Source organism: Struthio camelus, chromosome 12, assembly GCF_040807025.1.
Source record: "Struthio camelus isolate bStrCam1 chromosome 12, bStrCam1.hap1, whole genome shotgun sequence".
Classification (NCBI taxonomy): Eukaryota; Metazoa; Chordata; class Aves; order Struthioniformes; family Struthionidae; genus Struthio; species Struthio camelus.
This window is the reverse complement of record NC_090953.1, coordinates 4,238,562-4,254,517: the sequence shown is the minus strand read 5'-3', so window position 1 is coordinate 4,254,517 and position 15,956 is coordinate 4,238,562. Positions and strand designations below refer to the sequence as shown.

General features: G+C 54.3%; 2 protein-coding genes across 2 annotated transcripts in view; one reads left to right on the top strand and one right to left on the bottom strand.

Moving 5' to 3' along the window:
• PLEKHO2 (pleckstrin homology domain containing O2) overlaps positions 1-15,956 on the top strand; it is a 96,350-nt gene that overhangs the window by 18,095 nt on the left and 62,299 nt on the right. The gene's annotated exons all lie outside the window — the stretch shown is intronic.
• Positions 1-15,956, bottom strand: part of PCSK6 (proprotein convertase subtilisin/kexin type 6) — a 51,213-nt gene that overhangs the window by 20,974 nt on the left and 14,283 nt on the right. The window contains exons 7-11 of the mRNA XM_068958842.1: positions 13,007-13,179; positions 7,002-7,214; positions 3,975-4,075; positions 2,093-2,196; positions 927-1,044 (exon numbers count right to left, since the gene is read on the bottom strand). Coding sequence (XP_068814943.1) covers positions 927-1,044; positions 2,093-2,196; positions 3,975-4,075; positions 7,002-7,214; positions 13,007-13,179 — 709 coding nt within the window. The remainder of the gene's footprint in view (positions 1-926; positions 1,045-2,092; positions 2,197-3,974; positions 4,076-7,001; positions 7,215-13,006; positions 13,180-15,956) is intronic.

The window sequence follows — 15,956 nt, the reverse complement described above, 5'->3', positions numbered from 1 at the left end:
ATCTCCCTAAGCCATTTCCAAAACAGCAAACAGCACTGTCAGCCCTCAAAAATTTCCTGCTGATCACCCACCTGGGAACTGAGAGCACAGAAAGGGTGATATAAATCACCTGCAGCCTAACCTGGCCCCTGCAGGACCCACTCGTCTTCGTGTTGCAGGTACAGATCCCGGGCGGGCACTTCTGGATCGATACACAGGAGATCGGATCGGCTGGCAGGGGTTGCTCTAACTTTAAAATCCATGAATATTCCCTTGCTTTGAGGCTCACCTGGGGCTGTGAATCACTGCTAGGCTCGAGATGCTTGTACAGAGGAGAAAATTGTTATCAACTGGAATAGCAAGGGATTTTTATCATGCCTTGCATGCAGGCTGGCAACGCCATAGGACTTGTCCTGTTCACCCGACTCTTAATTTCCAAGAAGCAAACCACTTGTAATTTTTTGTAGAGTTTATATTCCTCCCTGCAGAGCAGCACAGCAAGGTAGTGAACATGAAGCACAACACACGGGAAATTTGCATCTTAGTATCTCAGAAGCAATATCAGTACCAAGAAACATTAACCAAAAAAATACGAGAAACTTTCCTGGCTTGTCTGGGGAAGGCAGCTCAAAATGACCCAGGATTCACATCCAAAGTTCCCCCAGCTTAAGATATCACTCATGGTAGTACCCAGGGTCTTCAGAAACTCTGTTTCATGGTCTGGCTGGATGCGCCATTGGCAAGTGAGATTTTAACACAAACACACAGCGAGTCACAAGTGAGCAAGTCTTTGCAAGGGGATTGTTTCCTCCCTGAATCCAGGCAACCAGAAAACGCTAAGCCCGGGACAGAGTCTTTGCAACGCAAAGATGACTTCACCAAACCATTACTGCAAGAGGCCGTCTATCCCTCGGTCCCAGGAGGGGTTCACACCCAGCAATACTCACTTGGGCACCCTGTCCAGGCTACCAACGCAGACATGCTGCGGGGGGACTGATTTCCACTTCTTAGCTTCCATCACAATAGCTTCTGCATCCACCAGACCAAATCCATATAGATGGCTAACTGAAAAGAGAGAAGACTCAGAAACCCACTTCCTTAAAAATACTGCTACTACTTCTGTGCTATACGACACAGTTGCGACACGGCCGCGATCGCCAGGCAAACGCTGTGTGTAGGCGTAGATATACCGGGCTGGCCCTGCAGCAACGTTAGACCCCATCCTAGGCAAAACTGTTCCTAGCTAATTCCCGAGGCGTTGTGCAGGGCGAGAGGGCTGCTCTGTCCTGGGTTCGCAGAAGTGCCGGCCTCTCTTTGCCAGGCTGCGTTGCAAAGCACCGACACACCCGAAACATCCCCCAACCATTTGGGAACGTGCAAAATTGCTCCTGCTCTGGTACGAGGCGCTAATCGACTTGGCCAAGTTACACCCCAAAGGTGCCCTGGAGCTGTGAAAAGCCCCGTCCCAGGGAGCAGCCCGCCTCAGCCGAAAGCTGCCCACTTTTCGCCTTTTGTGTGGGCAGCCAGCGCTCAGCAACGGCCAGGGCTGACTTTGGGGTTTTATTCAGCCGCGACGCCTTGGGCAGTCCGGCGCTGGCTGGCTCCAGTGGAAGTGTGGGCCAGGCTTAGCTAGCTCTTCTCCAGCCGTTTCCTTTCACCGTCTCAAATCCCTGAGCGCTGGCCAGCTGCTGCTTGATGAAACAGGCAGCAGATGTTGCGGCTCCGCCGTTCAGGATAGCCGATGACAAGCAGGCTTTTGCAGAGATTATCGAACTGCGAATTATTGCCCACTCCTTGGGCCGTTCAACAGCCTGTGATACAGCTGGCGCAGGAGCTTCAAAACCATCTGAGAACAGTTGTTTGGGGAAAACACCCTTGTGAGCAGGGCTTCGGGGGCCGTTATTTTGCATTTTGCAGACTTTCTTGCAAATAAAACCTCCTTATCCAAACACGAGTCAGAGAGGAGAGAACACAAGGACAAGCAAAGCAGACTGCTGAATTTCAGCTACGCAAATCATTGGCTAGAAAAAAAAAAAAGTCTCTGCAAATATCCTCTCTCTGCACTCACTTGACATTAAGTGCGGAGGGTCCCGAACCTGCACGCCTGCCTCACCTTTGTGCCCCGCGCCGTTCGTCTTCCAGTCGGCTGCTCGCAGGTGCACTGGCCTCGAGGTCTTAACCAGTAGGTGCTGGACATCCCTCCAGGTTAGCAAGGGGCTGCAACAACATGGGCGCAGAGAAACACTGATTACGAGGCACCTTTGCCTTGCCAGAGCTGTGGTTTTGCACCACCTCGATGCACCGCCCTGGTCTCAGCTATTGATATCAATAAATAATCAAGCGGTTATTAATAACTGCTACCTGTCCTGCCGAGAGCTTGGCAGTCGCTTGTGGTGCCCAGGACCAAGGGGGCGGCACTGGCTGCAGTGCTCCAGGAGGAGCAGAGCCCAGGCCAGCCGGAGGGGACCGAGGACGGCACGCGGTCGAGGACGTTCACAGGGATTTATTTCAGACAAAAGATATTTAGCTTTCATGCCCCAAGGTGTAACCAGAGCTAATCAGGAATGAGGAATCGTGAACGAATCAAATCCCGGCGTGGGGTACTAAATGCAACAGCTCATTGATACACACTGCGGAGCGAATCCTACCTTTGTAGCAGTAATGGAAAACGTTGCTGGAAACAAACAGGGTCCCTCATTTAACAGAAAAACGAAACTCAAAGCGAGACCTTAGGCAAGATTTACATGATGATCGTGCGTTCACGGGCACTGGATACAGGGCCCTATTGGCTTTTGAACAGCACCCAAGACCCCAGCTCAGAGATATTTTTGAAGAATTTTCCATGCTTTCTCTTACAGTCATTTCTTGAGCATCTCAAGCTTTGATTTGTAAGTCTATCAAATAACATTTAGGAAGAGAAATTTAATTTATTCCTTCTCATCATAACGGAGCGTCTGAGCGCCTGCATCTCTTCGCACCATGCCCTGGTTCCTAATGTTGCATTTTATGCTCCAACTAAACAATTCAAAAATTACATCTAACTCTCCTACTATATTTGTAATGAAAATGACATCTCCTGAAACATGTTCACCCAGCCTGGGCTCTGAGATTTAAAACGGAGCCAAATGTCTGGAAGCTGCAAAGGAGAGGGGGGAGACTGATGAAGACAAATTAAGCCAGATATGCTGCGGACTCCATCCCTTAATGCGATCGTATTATTCTTCCGCAGCGCCTTGCCACTCATGCTTACCTATGGTTTATCCATGGCTTTGGGAGACAAAGCCACGGCTTGGTTTCAATTTTATTTCAGTGCCATAAAAAAATTAATACTGAGAAGCTCATGAGAAAATGCTCCACGGGGAGACGCAGGGAAGACAGCGCCGCTTGGCCGGGGCTGGTGATGCTGCGCGGTGCAGAGGGGGCTGGGACCGGGACTGGGCCGGGGCTGACAAAGCAGAGGGCTCAGCTGCGGCTCACGTTTCCCACCAGAGCACGTCTGAAATGGGGAGAGGATTGCTGTTGTTCACGCTGCATGAGTTTGACGTTATGCAAAAGCAGTCCTCTTCCCCTGAATGAAACACTTGGTGAAAACCTTCACTTTTGCAGACGTTTTCCATTTTTCCATGACATTTTCTGACATATTTTTTCAACAAGGTATTTACAAAACTCCTTTCGGAGCTGGTTGTCAGTGTTTTCAACATACCAAATGAAAAGCCTGACTTATCTTACAAAACCCAAGTTTTCAAAAAAGAGGACAAGTGAAGAACTAGCTCAATAAAACACGCACGGGAAAATCAGACACAAAATAACAGTGCTATATCAAACCTTGCAAGACAGGAGCAATTTAGAATAACTTTGACCCGTTTTGAGCAGCTCTAGAGAAAAACTCAGCTTTTTTGTTTGTTTTTTTGTTTTGGTTTGGTTTTGATCACTGGGTACCGAGTCGGAAACATCCCACCCCAAAGCAGCCAGTGAGGGTGGAAAGGTTAACTTACTTTGCTTCCAAAGCCAAGGCGATGATGCCGGCGACCATGGGGGCAGAGACGGAGGTGCCGGTGTGGCCATCTGTGCAGCGGTGCCTCAGGTCCGCGGTGACCTGCGGACGGAGATGCCGCAGCTCAGAGCGGTGCAGCTGGCTTGGCAGCGAGACTGCGGAGCAGGGAGGCTCCTGGCGTGGGCAGGGGGATGCCACGCGCTGCTGAAAGCTCGAGAGTTGCTTAAGATGCTGCTGAGCAGCCACCAGAGAGTAGAGCTGTGGGTACCTAACCACCGCAGCAGCTCCGAGACCTCCGGGGCGCCCAGAGCCGAAGGAGAGGGCTGCAGAAGCATTTAGGGGGTGAGAAAGCTCCCACACTTACATTTTCCTTTAGCTACCTTGCTAAAAGATGCTAAGTCTATTTGAAAGGCAGGAAAGCCAGTTTTGCCACGGAGCAGACAGAGCAAAAGCCACGGCTGGAGCGCGGCAAGCGGGGCTAAGCGTGTGCGTCTTCGCACAGAGCAAGAAGCCCTGGTCTCCTCCACCATATCAGCAGGTTTTCTTAAAAGCTCCAGCTCCTGGTGTTGTGCACAAATTTCCATTTGCATGGGGGGAAAAAAAGAAAAGAAAAAAGAAAACTATTTCCAGCTTTCTAGTTGCAGAGAGAAGCTCAAAGTTAGAGTGCTAAAACCTTGGAGAGCAAAGGTGGGGAGAGATGTTCAGTTTATTACATTTTTTAAAGGCTCGTGGGTTTTGAGTTAATGTCATGATTTTGGGGAGGAATTTGCCACTCTGTTTCTCAATGAGGCTGCCTTGGAAACTGCTGATTTGGCCCAGCTCTGACACAGCTGCTTGCTCATTCATGTGCTGGTGGACTGACGTGGGATGTGAGGATCACGAAAGACGGCCCCACAGAGACGCTTCAAGTCTGGTTTCTGGGCGGACATTAACGTTTTTTTGGGCACAACTGAAATCACTCCTGAAAAAAAAGTTAACTTGTAAAAACTTCATTTTCTGTCAAAAAATAATTTGGGTAGAAATTTCCCTATCAGCTCCGGTAATGTGTAGCACTGGTGGGTGATGTTTTGATTGCCTGAGTTGCAGATGACGCACAGAGACTTTCATAAGGAAATGTCTTGCTGCAAAGAGACCACAAAAGTTGTTGTCACAGGGCAAAAATAGCCTGAACAGCAGGGAAAAATATCCAAGATGTCCAGTAAAAGGATTCATTAACCCTGTGTGACGTTGCCTTACTGCTTCTTTGAGGGAAAGCTCTCTATTGCAACAGCCTGAAGGAGGAAACCAAATGGGAAAAAATAAGAGCTTGCTGGCTTTTCTTAAAAGCTGTTGTCCTGGCATCAGAGCCCTCTCACATCCACCTTTGTGTGACTAATCGACTAAAATACACCTCACGCCTCCTGGAGCCATGTAACCTCACTGAGCGTAAGTCTTGTCAGGACGCGCACAAAATCCTGTTCCAACAGGCTGCCGTGCAGCCAGATGGCCCTTTGAGTTCAGGCGTGTTTTATTCACACATATTTGAAGCAACTACCTTGAGCAACATGCGGCAGTAGCTGCCAAGCCGGGTTGCCGGCTCCCTACTCGTGCCCCTCCCTGCGCTGGGTGCCGAGGGCAGGTGCTGCCTTTCCAGGGGACAGGCAGACGCTCTGCAGCAGGACATGCACAGGCGTAGTTTTAGCAGAGACACAGTCAACCAGTGCAAGGCTGGAGCGAAGCCCTTCCTGCCTCTGCCGGTAGCAGGAGGCACTCAAGTTTGAGCCAGGATGCACACAACTGCTGATTAACTACATCACCTTTGCAGCATAGGCTTCCACGAGGCTTCAAAAATCACTGCTCAGATCAAGAGGTCTCTTTTGGAGATGGGTGGGATTTGGCTGTAAGTTGGCATCAAAGCACAGCTCTCCCAGCCCCCACCGCTCGCTTGCGCTAATCACACCCTCCGGCTCTGGGCAGGGAGCACTCCAAGCCTGCGCGTACAGCGGGTGGCAACGCAGTGGTAGGTAAGGAAACACCTCCGCTGTGTTTATTCAGCTGACAAACTACTGTGTGTGCATGCATTTCAGGCAAGGTTCATCACTTGTTCCTCTTAATTCCAGGCTCCAAAAACCTGCGATACCCCGGGAACCCCACGGTCGGTAATGCATCAATCCTCAGGCAATGTTTGTGCAGGGAGAGCTGCTCCTATTCCTGCTTTGCAGATGGGGAGCTGAGTCGCGAGACATTACGCAGCTCACCGAGGGCACCCGAGGGGTGCCGCACAGCAAGGACTTGCATTCAGGTTTCCCAAATCCCTGCCAAACACCTCCGTCTTCCCTCTTCGTTCCTGTCTCAGGTTAAAATCCTTGAAATTCCCTTCTTTAAGCAGGGAGAACGTTAGGAGACAGGTAAATGTTTGCACACCCTTGTGTTTTTGCAAACCTCCAGCACTGCTTCTCACCTAGGTACAAGAAAAAAAAGACACCCAAGCTCCTCTCAAGGAAGAGACAACTGGAGCCATTCCCCTGAGCAATTTTGCGGAGTTTCACTAGAAAAACCATGAGCCAAATGCACCACAGAGCTAAAGGTAAGGCCCAGATCTTACTGACAAGCCCGTGCTGCATTTCAGCTGTCCAAGAAGTCCAATCGACTCCGAAGGTAAACATGCCTAAACATTTGCTGGGCTGGGCCAAAGCGTAAAAAAACTGAAATGATGCCTAAAGTAAATAAATTCCTAAGAGAGAGCGCACTGGAGTAAGGATGTCTAGAAACTTTGCCAAGCCACCAGCAATTATGCTCCACACTGGCTCCTTATACTCAACCTCTTTCTCTCTAAAGGCTCCCATCCGAAAGGCGTGTTGCCTCACCTCTGCCAAAAAGCAGTCACCTCTGGGGCGAAACACAGCTGGGCTGTTACAGCGTGAGCCGGCATTTCTAGGAAAATAACTCTGCGCTACTCAGCCGTGCGTCCGGCTATCCCCACTGCAGGGGAAGCTTTCGGCAAAACAGTGTCCCACTCAGGGCAGTGGGAAGAGGGGAGAAAACTTACTATTTTTCGCTCATAGAAGGCCCCACTGCTGTAGGTGGTGGCGAGGGTGGAGGCGCATTCCTCCAGGTACCAGGGCTTGTACCCGTTCTCGGTGGTGCTGCTGACGGAGATGGTGTAGATGCTGTTGGTGTAGCCATCGCAAGAGCAGTAATCGCCTTCTCTGCCTCCGTTTCCCGACGCCCAGACGAAAATGGACCCCAGGCCCCTGCGGCCCTGCAGCCAAACAGAAAAACATGCGATGAGACCAAACCTTTGTCTGCAATAAACTTGGACATCAGTACAGGAAGGAGAGGACTTGCAGTCCCCTGCTACTGTAACATAGCGCGGTATAACTCCCTGTGTAATCATCATCCTTCTAGGGTTAGGATTTTGGGGTAGGTTAGGATGTACGGACACCTCCAGCCTGGATCCCACCCTTCTCCAGTCCACCTCGCCCAGCCTCAGCCCCTGAGTCCCCCACTGCCTCAGGAGTCGTCTCATTCACACGCTACAAATGCGCATATTCGTGCAGTGAGCCTCAGTTTTCAAGGTAGCAACTATTCAGAAGGAAGGTAGAGTCTTAGGGAAACGGGACTTTGGTGTCTCTCGCAAACTCTCAAAAGGCAAAAATCTTGGGAATCCACAGCACCTGCACAAGGCTGAAACCTCTGCCACGGCGTTTTCCAGCCGTGCGGGGAGGGGGCTCACGTCCCACCACATCACACGGGAGGGAGTGAGAAGGCAACCTCACCCACCTGCCCTGCCCTGCCCAGACAGTTCACAGATGAACCAGCAGTAAACTCCCCCAAAACAGCGTCTCCTTTGCTCAGAGCCTACAAAGCCCATTGCAAAACCACCCACCCAAACCATTAGAAAGCTTCCCACAACATATCTTTTGGGTCTTTTTTTTTTTTTTTAATCTTGGTCTTTTCTCTCCCTGTAGCTTGGCAGGAACATCTGATGGAGCAGCCCCTGTCAGGCACCACATCTGCAAGAGCTGACAGAGCTCTGCGCTCTGACTCAGCCGGGATTTTAATTTGCCGGGGTGGGAAAGGACGAGCCGGCCTCCGAGACCTCCCTGGAGCCAGGGGAAATTCCAGCCTGGGAGGGGAGGGAGAGGCACAGGGGAAGGCGGCACGCGCTCCACATATACTCCTTTGCCAGCCAAACAGGTAAACGAGGGGCCTGTAATGAACCCAGCAGCACGGCACAGAGAGGGCTTGGCTTGCCCTTTTTCAGGAGAGATGTCCATGCAGGTGTGTCCAGGACACGGTTTGATCTCGTTTTTCCCCAAGGCAAATCCAGGAATAACGCAGCCCCAAGGAGGGCAGTGAGAAAACATCGAGTGAGAAGGGCACGAGGAGCTGTGCGCAGCAGCAGCCTTGCCTGCTCCTCAAATGGGGCGAAAAGGTTTTTCCCAGACGTAAGAGGGGTCGGGACAGGGCGGCGGCAACGCCAGCGCTTGCTGAGCCCCCGCGGCGTTAAGCACGCTGCAGAGCTCTGTGCGTGCCAGGGAAAGGTGCTCAGCTTCAGCCGACCTCCGCTTCTCCGGTGCAGCTTTAGAAGAGGCAAATATGGGGAACACGGGACTCTGAAGGGCCCGTGCTTTCCGCCTGGGTACGTTTTTGCAGGACGCCTGGCCTTGGGCCCCCTTGGCAGCCGCTGTGGCCTTCTCCTCCTGGCTCGCTGACGCACAAAGCAGGTACCAAGCAGAGGCAGGCAAGGGCAGGAAAGTTAGCGCAGTCCCAGCCGCTGCCCGGGAAAGCCCATAAAGCTGTTCCACTGATATACACCATAACATATCACGCTCCTTTTTAATTAAGTTGCCTTTCTCCGAAATGGATGTTTTGCATTTCTGCCCCTGTGTCTGCAGCTCTCCGGAGAGCCTGGCTCACTCCAGGCAAGCTTGGCAGGAAATCAATCCACAAGCCGCGGTGGCAGGGCTAGCCGGGGAGTAGCTGGGGTGAACCCGACTTCCCCAGAGTTATTCATGCCACAGAGCTATTTTGGAGCTAGCCTGGGCAGATCTGGAGTTCACCTCCCTCCTACTGCTTGGCCGTATCTTCCTGCCTCCCAGCCAGATAAGGTGGATATTTCCATAGCAAAGATTAACAGAGTTATCTGGAGGTCCATACGAAAAAGTGCAATTCCTAAGAAAATTATTGCACTGCCTTCTGTCAATGGAGAATCTGGACCCAGATTTCAAGTCTGTCAAATCTTTGCCCAGCTGCCAGTGGGACTTCTTGCCCCACTTGCTAGAGTTTCCTGGATCTACGAGATTGCTCTGTCCTGACCCATGCTGTTGACACAGCCTGCTGATGTGGGCTGGTCCCCCTCCGTCAACGCGCATCACATCCAAGGGAAACGGATGTGCTCTGCACATTCACTAGGGCACAGCTTTGCAGCACAGCTAGCAAAAAGCAGAGGCGGTAAAGCAACACAGAGAGCAAACGACTCAAATGGCAAAATCCACCAACCTACTGACACGAAAACACGAGCCTCACTGTGGACAACCTAAGATTTCCCAGGACGCTAATGAGATCATCTAGAACCAGTCATTAATTGCCAAAGGTGTGCAAAGATTTGTCAGTGGTTTCAATATGGATAAGTATACCGGAGAGCCAAAGTTTTCTTTGCACTTTGTGGCTTACAACCCCGCACCTCGACCTTTGCAATCTCAGGGGCTCCAGGAAAGCCGCAAGGCTATCTGGTCCCACCAGCTTCCTGCAAGCAGATGGCACTGCCGTAGAGTGAGTCCTTTCTGCTGAGGGATGAGTTTTGCCCTCACCTAAACCCCATGTCCTACTGAGCCCAGCAGGGTTGCACGGGAGGACAGTGGTTCTCCGAGCCCAGCGTGATTGCATGAAGACACTAACGGGCACATAAATGGCATTTTCCTCCTCCAGAGAACATTAAAAGAACACACCTCTGATACCTAAAGGTGTTTTCTAGCTGAGTGAGAGATCACCTAATATAGCAGCTCTCTTGGAGGTCAAATCGGAAGAAACACTCTTTCCCTTTGCTCTCAAACAAGTAACTGCTAAAATTTCGGCAAGCAGGACCTGAAACAGCCAACCTCTATATTTAAGACCTTTCCTAAACCAATGCCATCTTGGCAGTGGGCTCCTTACTGCAATAAAATTTGATCCAGACACCATTTAAATGACTAGAAATCGCCCCCAGCAAAGGCTCACAACTAAGCAGCTCGCTCCTGGAGGAGCATCCATTTGACATTGGCTGGGTTGGATTCTCCCCACTTTCACAGCACTTCTTTGGCACCACCGGCTTGTGTTCCTGCTTAACGACCCTCAGTTAGAGCCCAGGATAAATATCACCCCATTAGCTCAGGAACTAATAAGGTGTGGCTGAAGGAGCAAGTAACAAGAAGATAAATCATCCCCGTGCAGTCCTATCACTAACAGATAAAGGTTATTTTAATGTTTCCATTAAAAACTCAATTTTAAGGATTTATAACTCAGTTACAGCTATTTGCTTGGGCTAAAGGTTACAGCTAACTATCCACTTACAGTTTCCTCATTATTTAAAGACAGGGAGCAGGCAACTAGGAGCTGTGCACGCAGGGTGCAGTGTGCCGCAAATGCCGGTGGTGCTGGGGGCTGAGCTGGAGGGAGGCGGTGGATGGGACACGTGGGGCCAAAAGGGGATTGCTTCCTACCCAGACCTTGCGATGCGCTGGGTCCAGAGGGTTTGATGGCCCCCCCCCACCCCGTGAGGCTCCTCCAGATACACGATGCCTCCCCGCAACGCTTCGGGCTGCAGGCTATTACTGCGTCCCGAGCTGGACCTGTCGTGCCTCTCCCTGGAGGTCACCAGGAAAACCCACGAGCCTGCATGCAAGCCCAGATCAGGCATCACCCTGCTTGGGTGAGGCTGGTGGGCTTTGCTCTGCGAAAAGCCCCCTGAAACGGGAGGCGTGAGGGTCGGCACCAAGCAGGCGCCCTGCCACAGCCCGCTCCCTCTTACAGCTCCTATACGGGATGGGGCGGGGGAAAAGGTCTAAAAAGAAGCTTGTTCCTGTGTATTTATATTGAGTGAACTCCCATGCACTTCAATGAATTCCTCTTCAGACTAACTACCCCAGGCAGGAAATTAAGTAAATAGTGGGAAAAACACTCCACCCTACTTTTAGATAACATTAAGGCTGCAGGCAGAGCCTTTGGAGCAGCCTCGGGTCAGGAGCAACCCTCAACATTTATGCATTGCTTTCCAGCCGGAAAAAATCTCAAAGCACTTTGCAAACAGAGGTAGCAGCTCTGCTGGCTTCAACGGAGGAAGAAACCCAGGCAGGAGCCACCCAGTCTCGGCACAGTCCCCGTGGCCCCTCGGCAGCATCCTACCGCCAGCCCGGGGCTCCGGGCCCCGAGCTCTGGTTCTATCCCCTGCGGCGCAGCAGCCGCCGAGCCCGTCCTCACCGTGCCCGCCTAGGGCGCAGAGGGACAAAAAGAGAGAAAAAGCACAGTTTTGGTAACCGCAGCGATCACGGGGACGCTGCCGGAGCGGCTCCTGCCGGCAGCCGGGTCTGCCCCCGCCTGGGGCTGCCTGCTCCCAGGCCGGTGAGGTGATGTGGTAAGGACGAACCAGCCAGGAGGGCTATTGTCAAAAGAAGTTTTTGGTTGTTGTTTTTAACTACATTTTCCTGCCTGGCTTCCAGGCCCTGCCAAAAACCTACTAAGAAAGAAATTGCCAGAAGGAAAGCCGAAGTGAAGCTGCCCAAGCGAGAGGTGCTGCAAGCCCCCAGGAGCCCTTCCCAGCCCAGCTTCCCCAGGGGGGACATTTTTTCCCCTGCCTTGTCTTTTTTACATAAAAAAAACAACCAAACAACCCCAAAACAGCTGCTTGAGGCTTTGAGGCAGCCAGAACAAACCTGCCAAAGACACCAGCGGCCCTCGGAGCGCACGCCGGAGAAAACGGCCGAGAAAAGCCCGGAGCAGCGACGGTCACTTACCCGCGGCGGCAGCAGCGGCGCGGACGGTTTCTCAAGAGCGCCCAGAAAGGTCTCTTGCCCAGTGGTTTTAAGCCAGTACTGGACGCCTTTTTAAAAGGCCTCTTTCTAGAAACAAGCGTGGGAAGGACACAATATCCCGAGGGCGCTGCCAAGGGAGCGACAGCCCTCCGTCCCGCTCAAATGCGCGCTGTCAGCGTGGCCCGGCGCGCTGGCTGCCACCCAGAGCCCTCGCACGGCTCTGGATGGAGCTGCCCAGCGGGTCCCGGCCTCCGAGGACTTAAAGAACAGCTACGTGAATTTTTGCAGCGCCCGCAAGAGGCCCCGAGCCCGTCCCGCCGCCGACTGAGCCGCGCTTGGGGGAGGAGGAGCGGCTGCGGGCCGCAAAATGGCCGCTCGGGGCCACAAAATGGCTGCTCGGGGCCACAAAATGGCCACTCGGGGCCACAAAATGGCCACTCGCTCCTGGAGGGAAAAGGGGAAACGCTTAAGATGGTGGAGGCGCCGCGAGGAGACAGCGGGAGCTCAGCGGGGCTGGAGGAGGAGGAACGGGAAAGGCGAGGGAGGCGGCGGCGGCCCGCAGAGGTGTTTCCCCCCTGCCCGACCGATCCACGGAGCCGTAACAAAGTCATCCCGCCGGAAACGCTTTCGGTTCCTCAGCTCGGCGCCTCGGCCTTCGGGCCGCCCCCGGCGTGGGGCCGGGCTCTTTCCTGAGGAAAACCTCCCGCGAGGGCAGGTTTGCCCCGCGGGGCAGAGCCGGGAGCGCCGCGCCGGCCTCCGAGCTCGGCCGCCCGCCGCAGCTCGCGGAGGCGCCGGCCGGGCGTTGGGCGGTCGCCTCGGCCCCGTCTTCCCGAGGGAAAACGAGAGGCGCCGGGGGCGCCGCGGGGCAGGTTTCGGCCATCGCGGGCTGGTTGCTCGCTCCCGCCGCGGAGCTCGCTCGCACGCATCCGCTCACGCGCCGCTCCCCCCGCCGCGCGAATCCCCCCGCCCCGCCGCCGGCGCCGGGATCTCATACGGAGCAAAGGGAAGAGTGAGTGTGTCCGGGGCGCTCTGTTCTCCACACCTTTTTAATGCCATGCTCAAAAGCCTGCTTGGCCAATAGACCAGGTCCATCAACTGTCTTCCCATCATCATCTGGCCCCCAGCTTGCGCTGTAAATGTCAATGTAATCGGGTCTGATGCCCAGCGACTTCGCTTCAACAACATCTGTTACATCGCCATCTAACATACGAATGCCTAAAAGCACAAAAACATCAGACGTTAGGGGCTTAATGGCTTTCATGAAAGTGCAAGGATTGCAATCAAAGGCCTTTTGTTAGCGGCCGGCGGGAACGGAAAGGCTCCAGTCGTGCCGCCGGCCGCGAGACGGGTCCCGACGCGATTTCGGAAACCTTCCTCTCTCTTTCACCGATTTAAAATGATGGGGAGGAATGGAAATTACAGGTCGTTTGGGACTCGGAGCCGGGGGAGGTCGGGGGGACGGGGCGCTCTGGCATACGAGGAGGGCTCAGGCGGCAAAGGAGCCGGAAGAGGCACGGACCCCGCTGCGCCGGACCACGTCCGTGCCCTCGGAAACCTTAGCGGCTGCAAACTCCCCACACTAAAAACCATTTTTTTTCTTTTTTTTTTTTTACATTAATCAGATAATTAATGCATTAGCCCCCTTCCCCAAATACTCACCAACCCTCCCCGGTCTTTGGGGTTCGGGGACGCGGGGCTCGAGCCCGTCCCCTCGCGTGGCGGCCGGACGAAGCCCGGCCGTCCGCGAGCGGGGCCGGACGCGGCGGTTTGTCGCTGCCCGCCGACCCGCGTGCTGTCCCCTGCAGCGGCAAGAGCCACCGCGGCGCAGGGTCGGCAGCACCCACCCGCCGACGGATCCCGCCGGGCTCGACACGTGCTTTTTTGGAGGCAGGAGAAGCCCCAGGTGGAGACTCGCACCGCCAGCCCCGGGTTTAGGATGGCGACCAGGCGTTCAGGCAACCCCGCTGCCTGTGAAACCTTCACCCTATCTCATCTCTTGCGGGAGGGAAGAAAAAAAAAAAATCTGATGCAGAAGCCCGTATTCATAACCGCACAGCAGAAAAAAGGGAAGAAAAAAAAAAAATAACGCATCGATACCTTGAGATCGAAGTGGAGCAGGGGAGACCTCGGGGCAACACGCAAAACCCAGGAGGACGCCCAGGCGGTTGGTTGGCAGCCTGCTGGCCGCAGCGCCGCCGGCCTCAGCCGAGGGCGAGCGCTGCCCGAGGGGGATCAGCTTCCCGCCGGCCGCGAAGCGAGCGGCGCCGGTTGCCGCAGTAAAGAGGATGAAGCGGTCTGGGTTGCAAAAACCCCGAGCCCGCTGTCATCGCTCCTCGCCGGACAGAGGGGAGCCCGTTAGCGGGGTGAATCGCTGCAGCTGTGCAAACTCACAGCCGGGCAGCTTAGGGGGCCAAGGCAGCTTCCGCCCCCTCGTGCGAATTCCCACCGGGAAGCAAATTCCCACCGGGAACACAGGCGGGCTGGGAAGCGCTGGTTTAATCAGCCACAAGGGCTAGCGGCCGGCTGGCTTGCGCGAGGGCGCGCGGGGCGCGTGCCACCGGCACCGTCCCGCCGGCGATGGAGAGGGGGGCAGCCAGCGAGGAGGGATTTAGAGGACCGAGAATGCGGGTTATTGCGGGGGAGCACACAGAGCCTGTCAGGATCAGCAGATAAAAACAGCAAGTGCCATTTCCAAGACTTCTGATACAGCGCTAACAGTGGGGAAACCACGTCAAACAAGCCTCCTGCGGTGACGCTGCGTGAGTCCAGGCCTGCCACGCCGAGAAACGGCCTTTGCAGGAAAGGTAGTGCCGGAAACGTGGGTGCCTTGTTTTGCCAGCCAGTGAGACTCCTGTTTATAAAAATGCATTTCCCCTTCCACATGTATTTTTCTTAAAGAAAACAAATGCAGACAGATCTAATTACAGCTGCAGCTGTGCTCTGGACAACAGTCAACTCCAATATATTTTTCTGATGCTGTCCCCTCCCAGCTAAAAACAAGCTTACAAATATAAAGTGGGGGAGCAAAGCCGTTGACAAAAACCTCTTTTCTTTGTCGTGTTCGCTAGAAAAGCCGAGGGGGACAGGCGAAGGGACAGAGGCTGGTGTCAGAGCCGCGCTTGGCCGTAGCGCAGCGAGCAGAAACAGCCAGCGGGTTATTTTTGCACTCGCTAAACCCCGCGTGCGTTAACCAGCCAGAGCAAAGTCAGTCCGGGTACTTGCTCCCGATCACCCCGCCGCATAGCCCGGGTGGAGAAAAGCCTTCGGAGCCGGTTACTGCTCCGTCCTGCACGTTATTCGCGCCAAGAGGATGCGGTGCCGGCCCAGGAAAGGCTCGCGCAGCGCCCGGGCGCGGGCAGGGCGGCTGCGGCGCGGCGAGGAGCGAGCGGGGAGGCAGGCTGACAAGTAAATCAGCTGCTTTCCAGGCCCTAGGCGACGAAGGCCTCAGAAGCGAGCGGGAGAGAAAAAGGGAGCAGAACCGCGTTTTGCCCAGAGCGAGCGAAAAGCGACGCAAGAGCGACGAAGAGCAGCGCGGGGAAATTAGATGGTGGCTGTTTGCGCGTGACGAACGGACTTCCCCAACAACCTCTGCTCGTTAATCGCTGCTTTATTTGCGTAATCCATCTAAAATCGCTTTCGCTGAAGCTGGAGCACGTTTTCCTCCGCGACCACAAAGCTGACGTGGTTAGAGACTTTTGTTTCCCCCCCACCCGCTTCGGCTGTCGAAAACCCACAACCTCCAGCTGTCTGTCACCTTTTAGTGTATCGCTCGGCACCGGGCTGCCGCCTCCGCGGCGCGCGCACGTTATCGAGGCCCTCGTTAAAGAAATCGAATTAAAACGGGAACCACAGACTGCTTTAAGCCGTGCCCGTTGCAGAGGACTGGCTTGAACGGGAGCGCGAGCGCCAGGGCCTGATCCTGCAGGAGGCAAAACCGCTGCGACGCTCGCGCACCGAGAGCCTCGCTCCTGCCCGGCGCCCCGGCTCGGCTG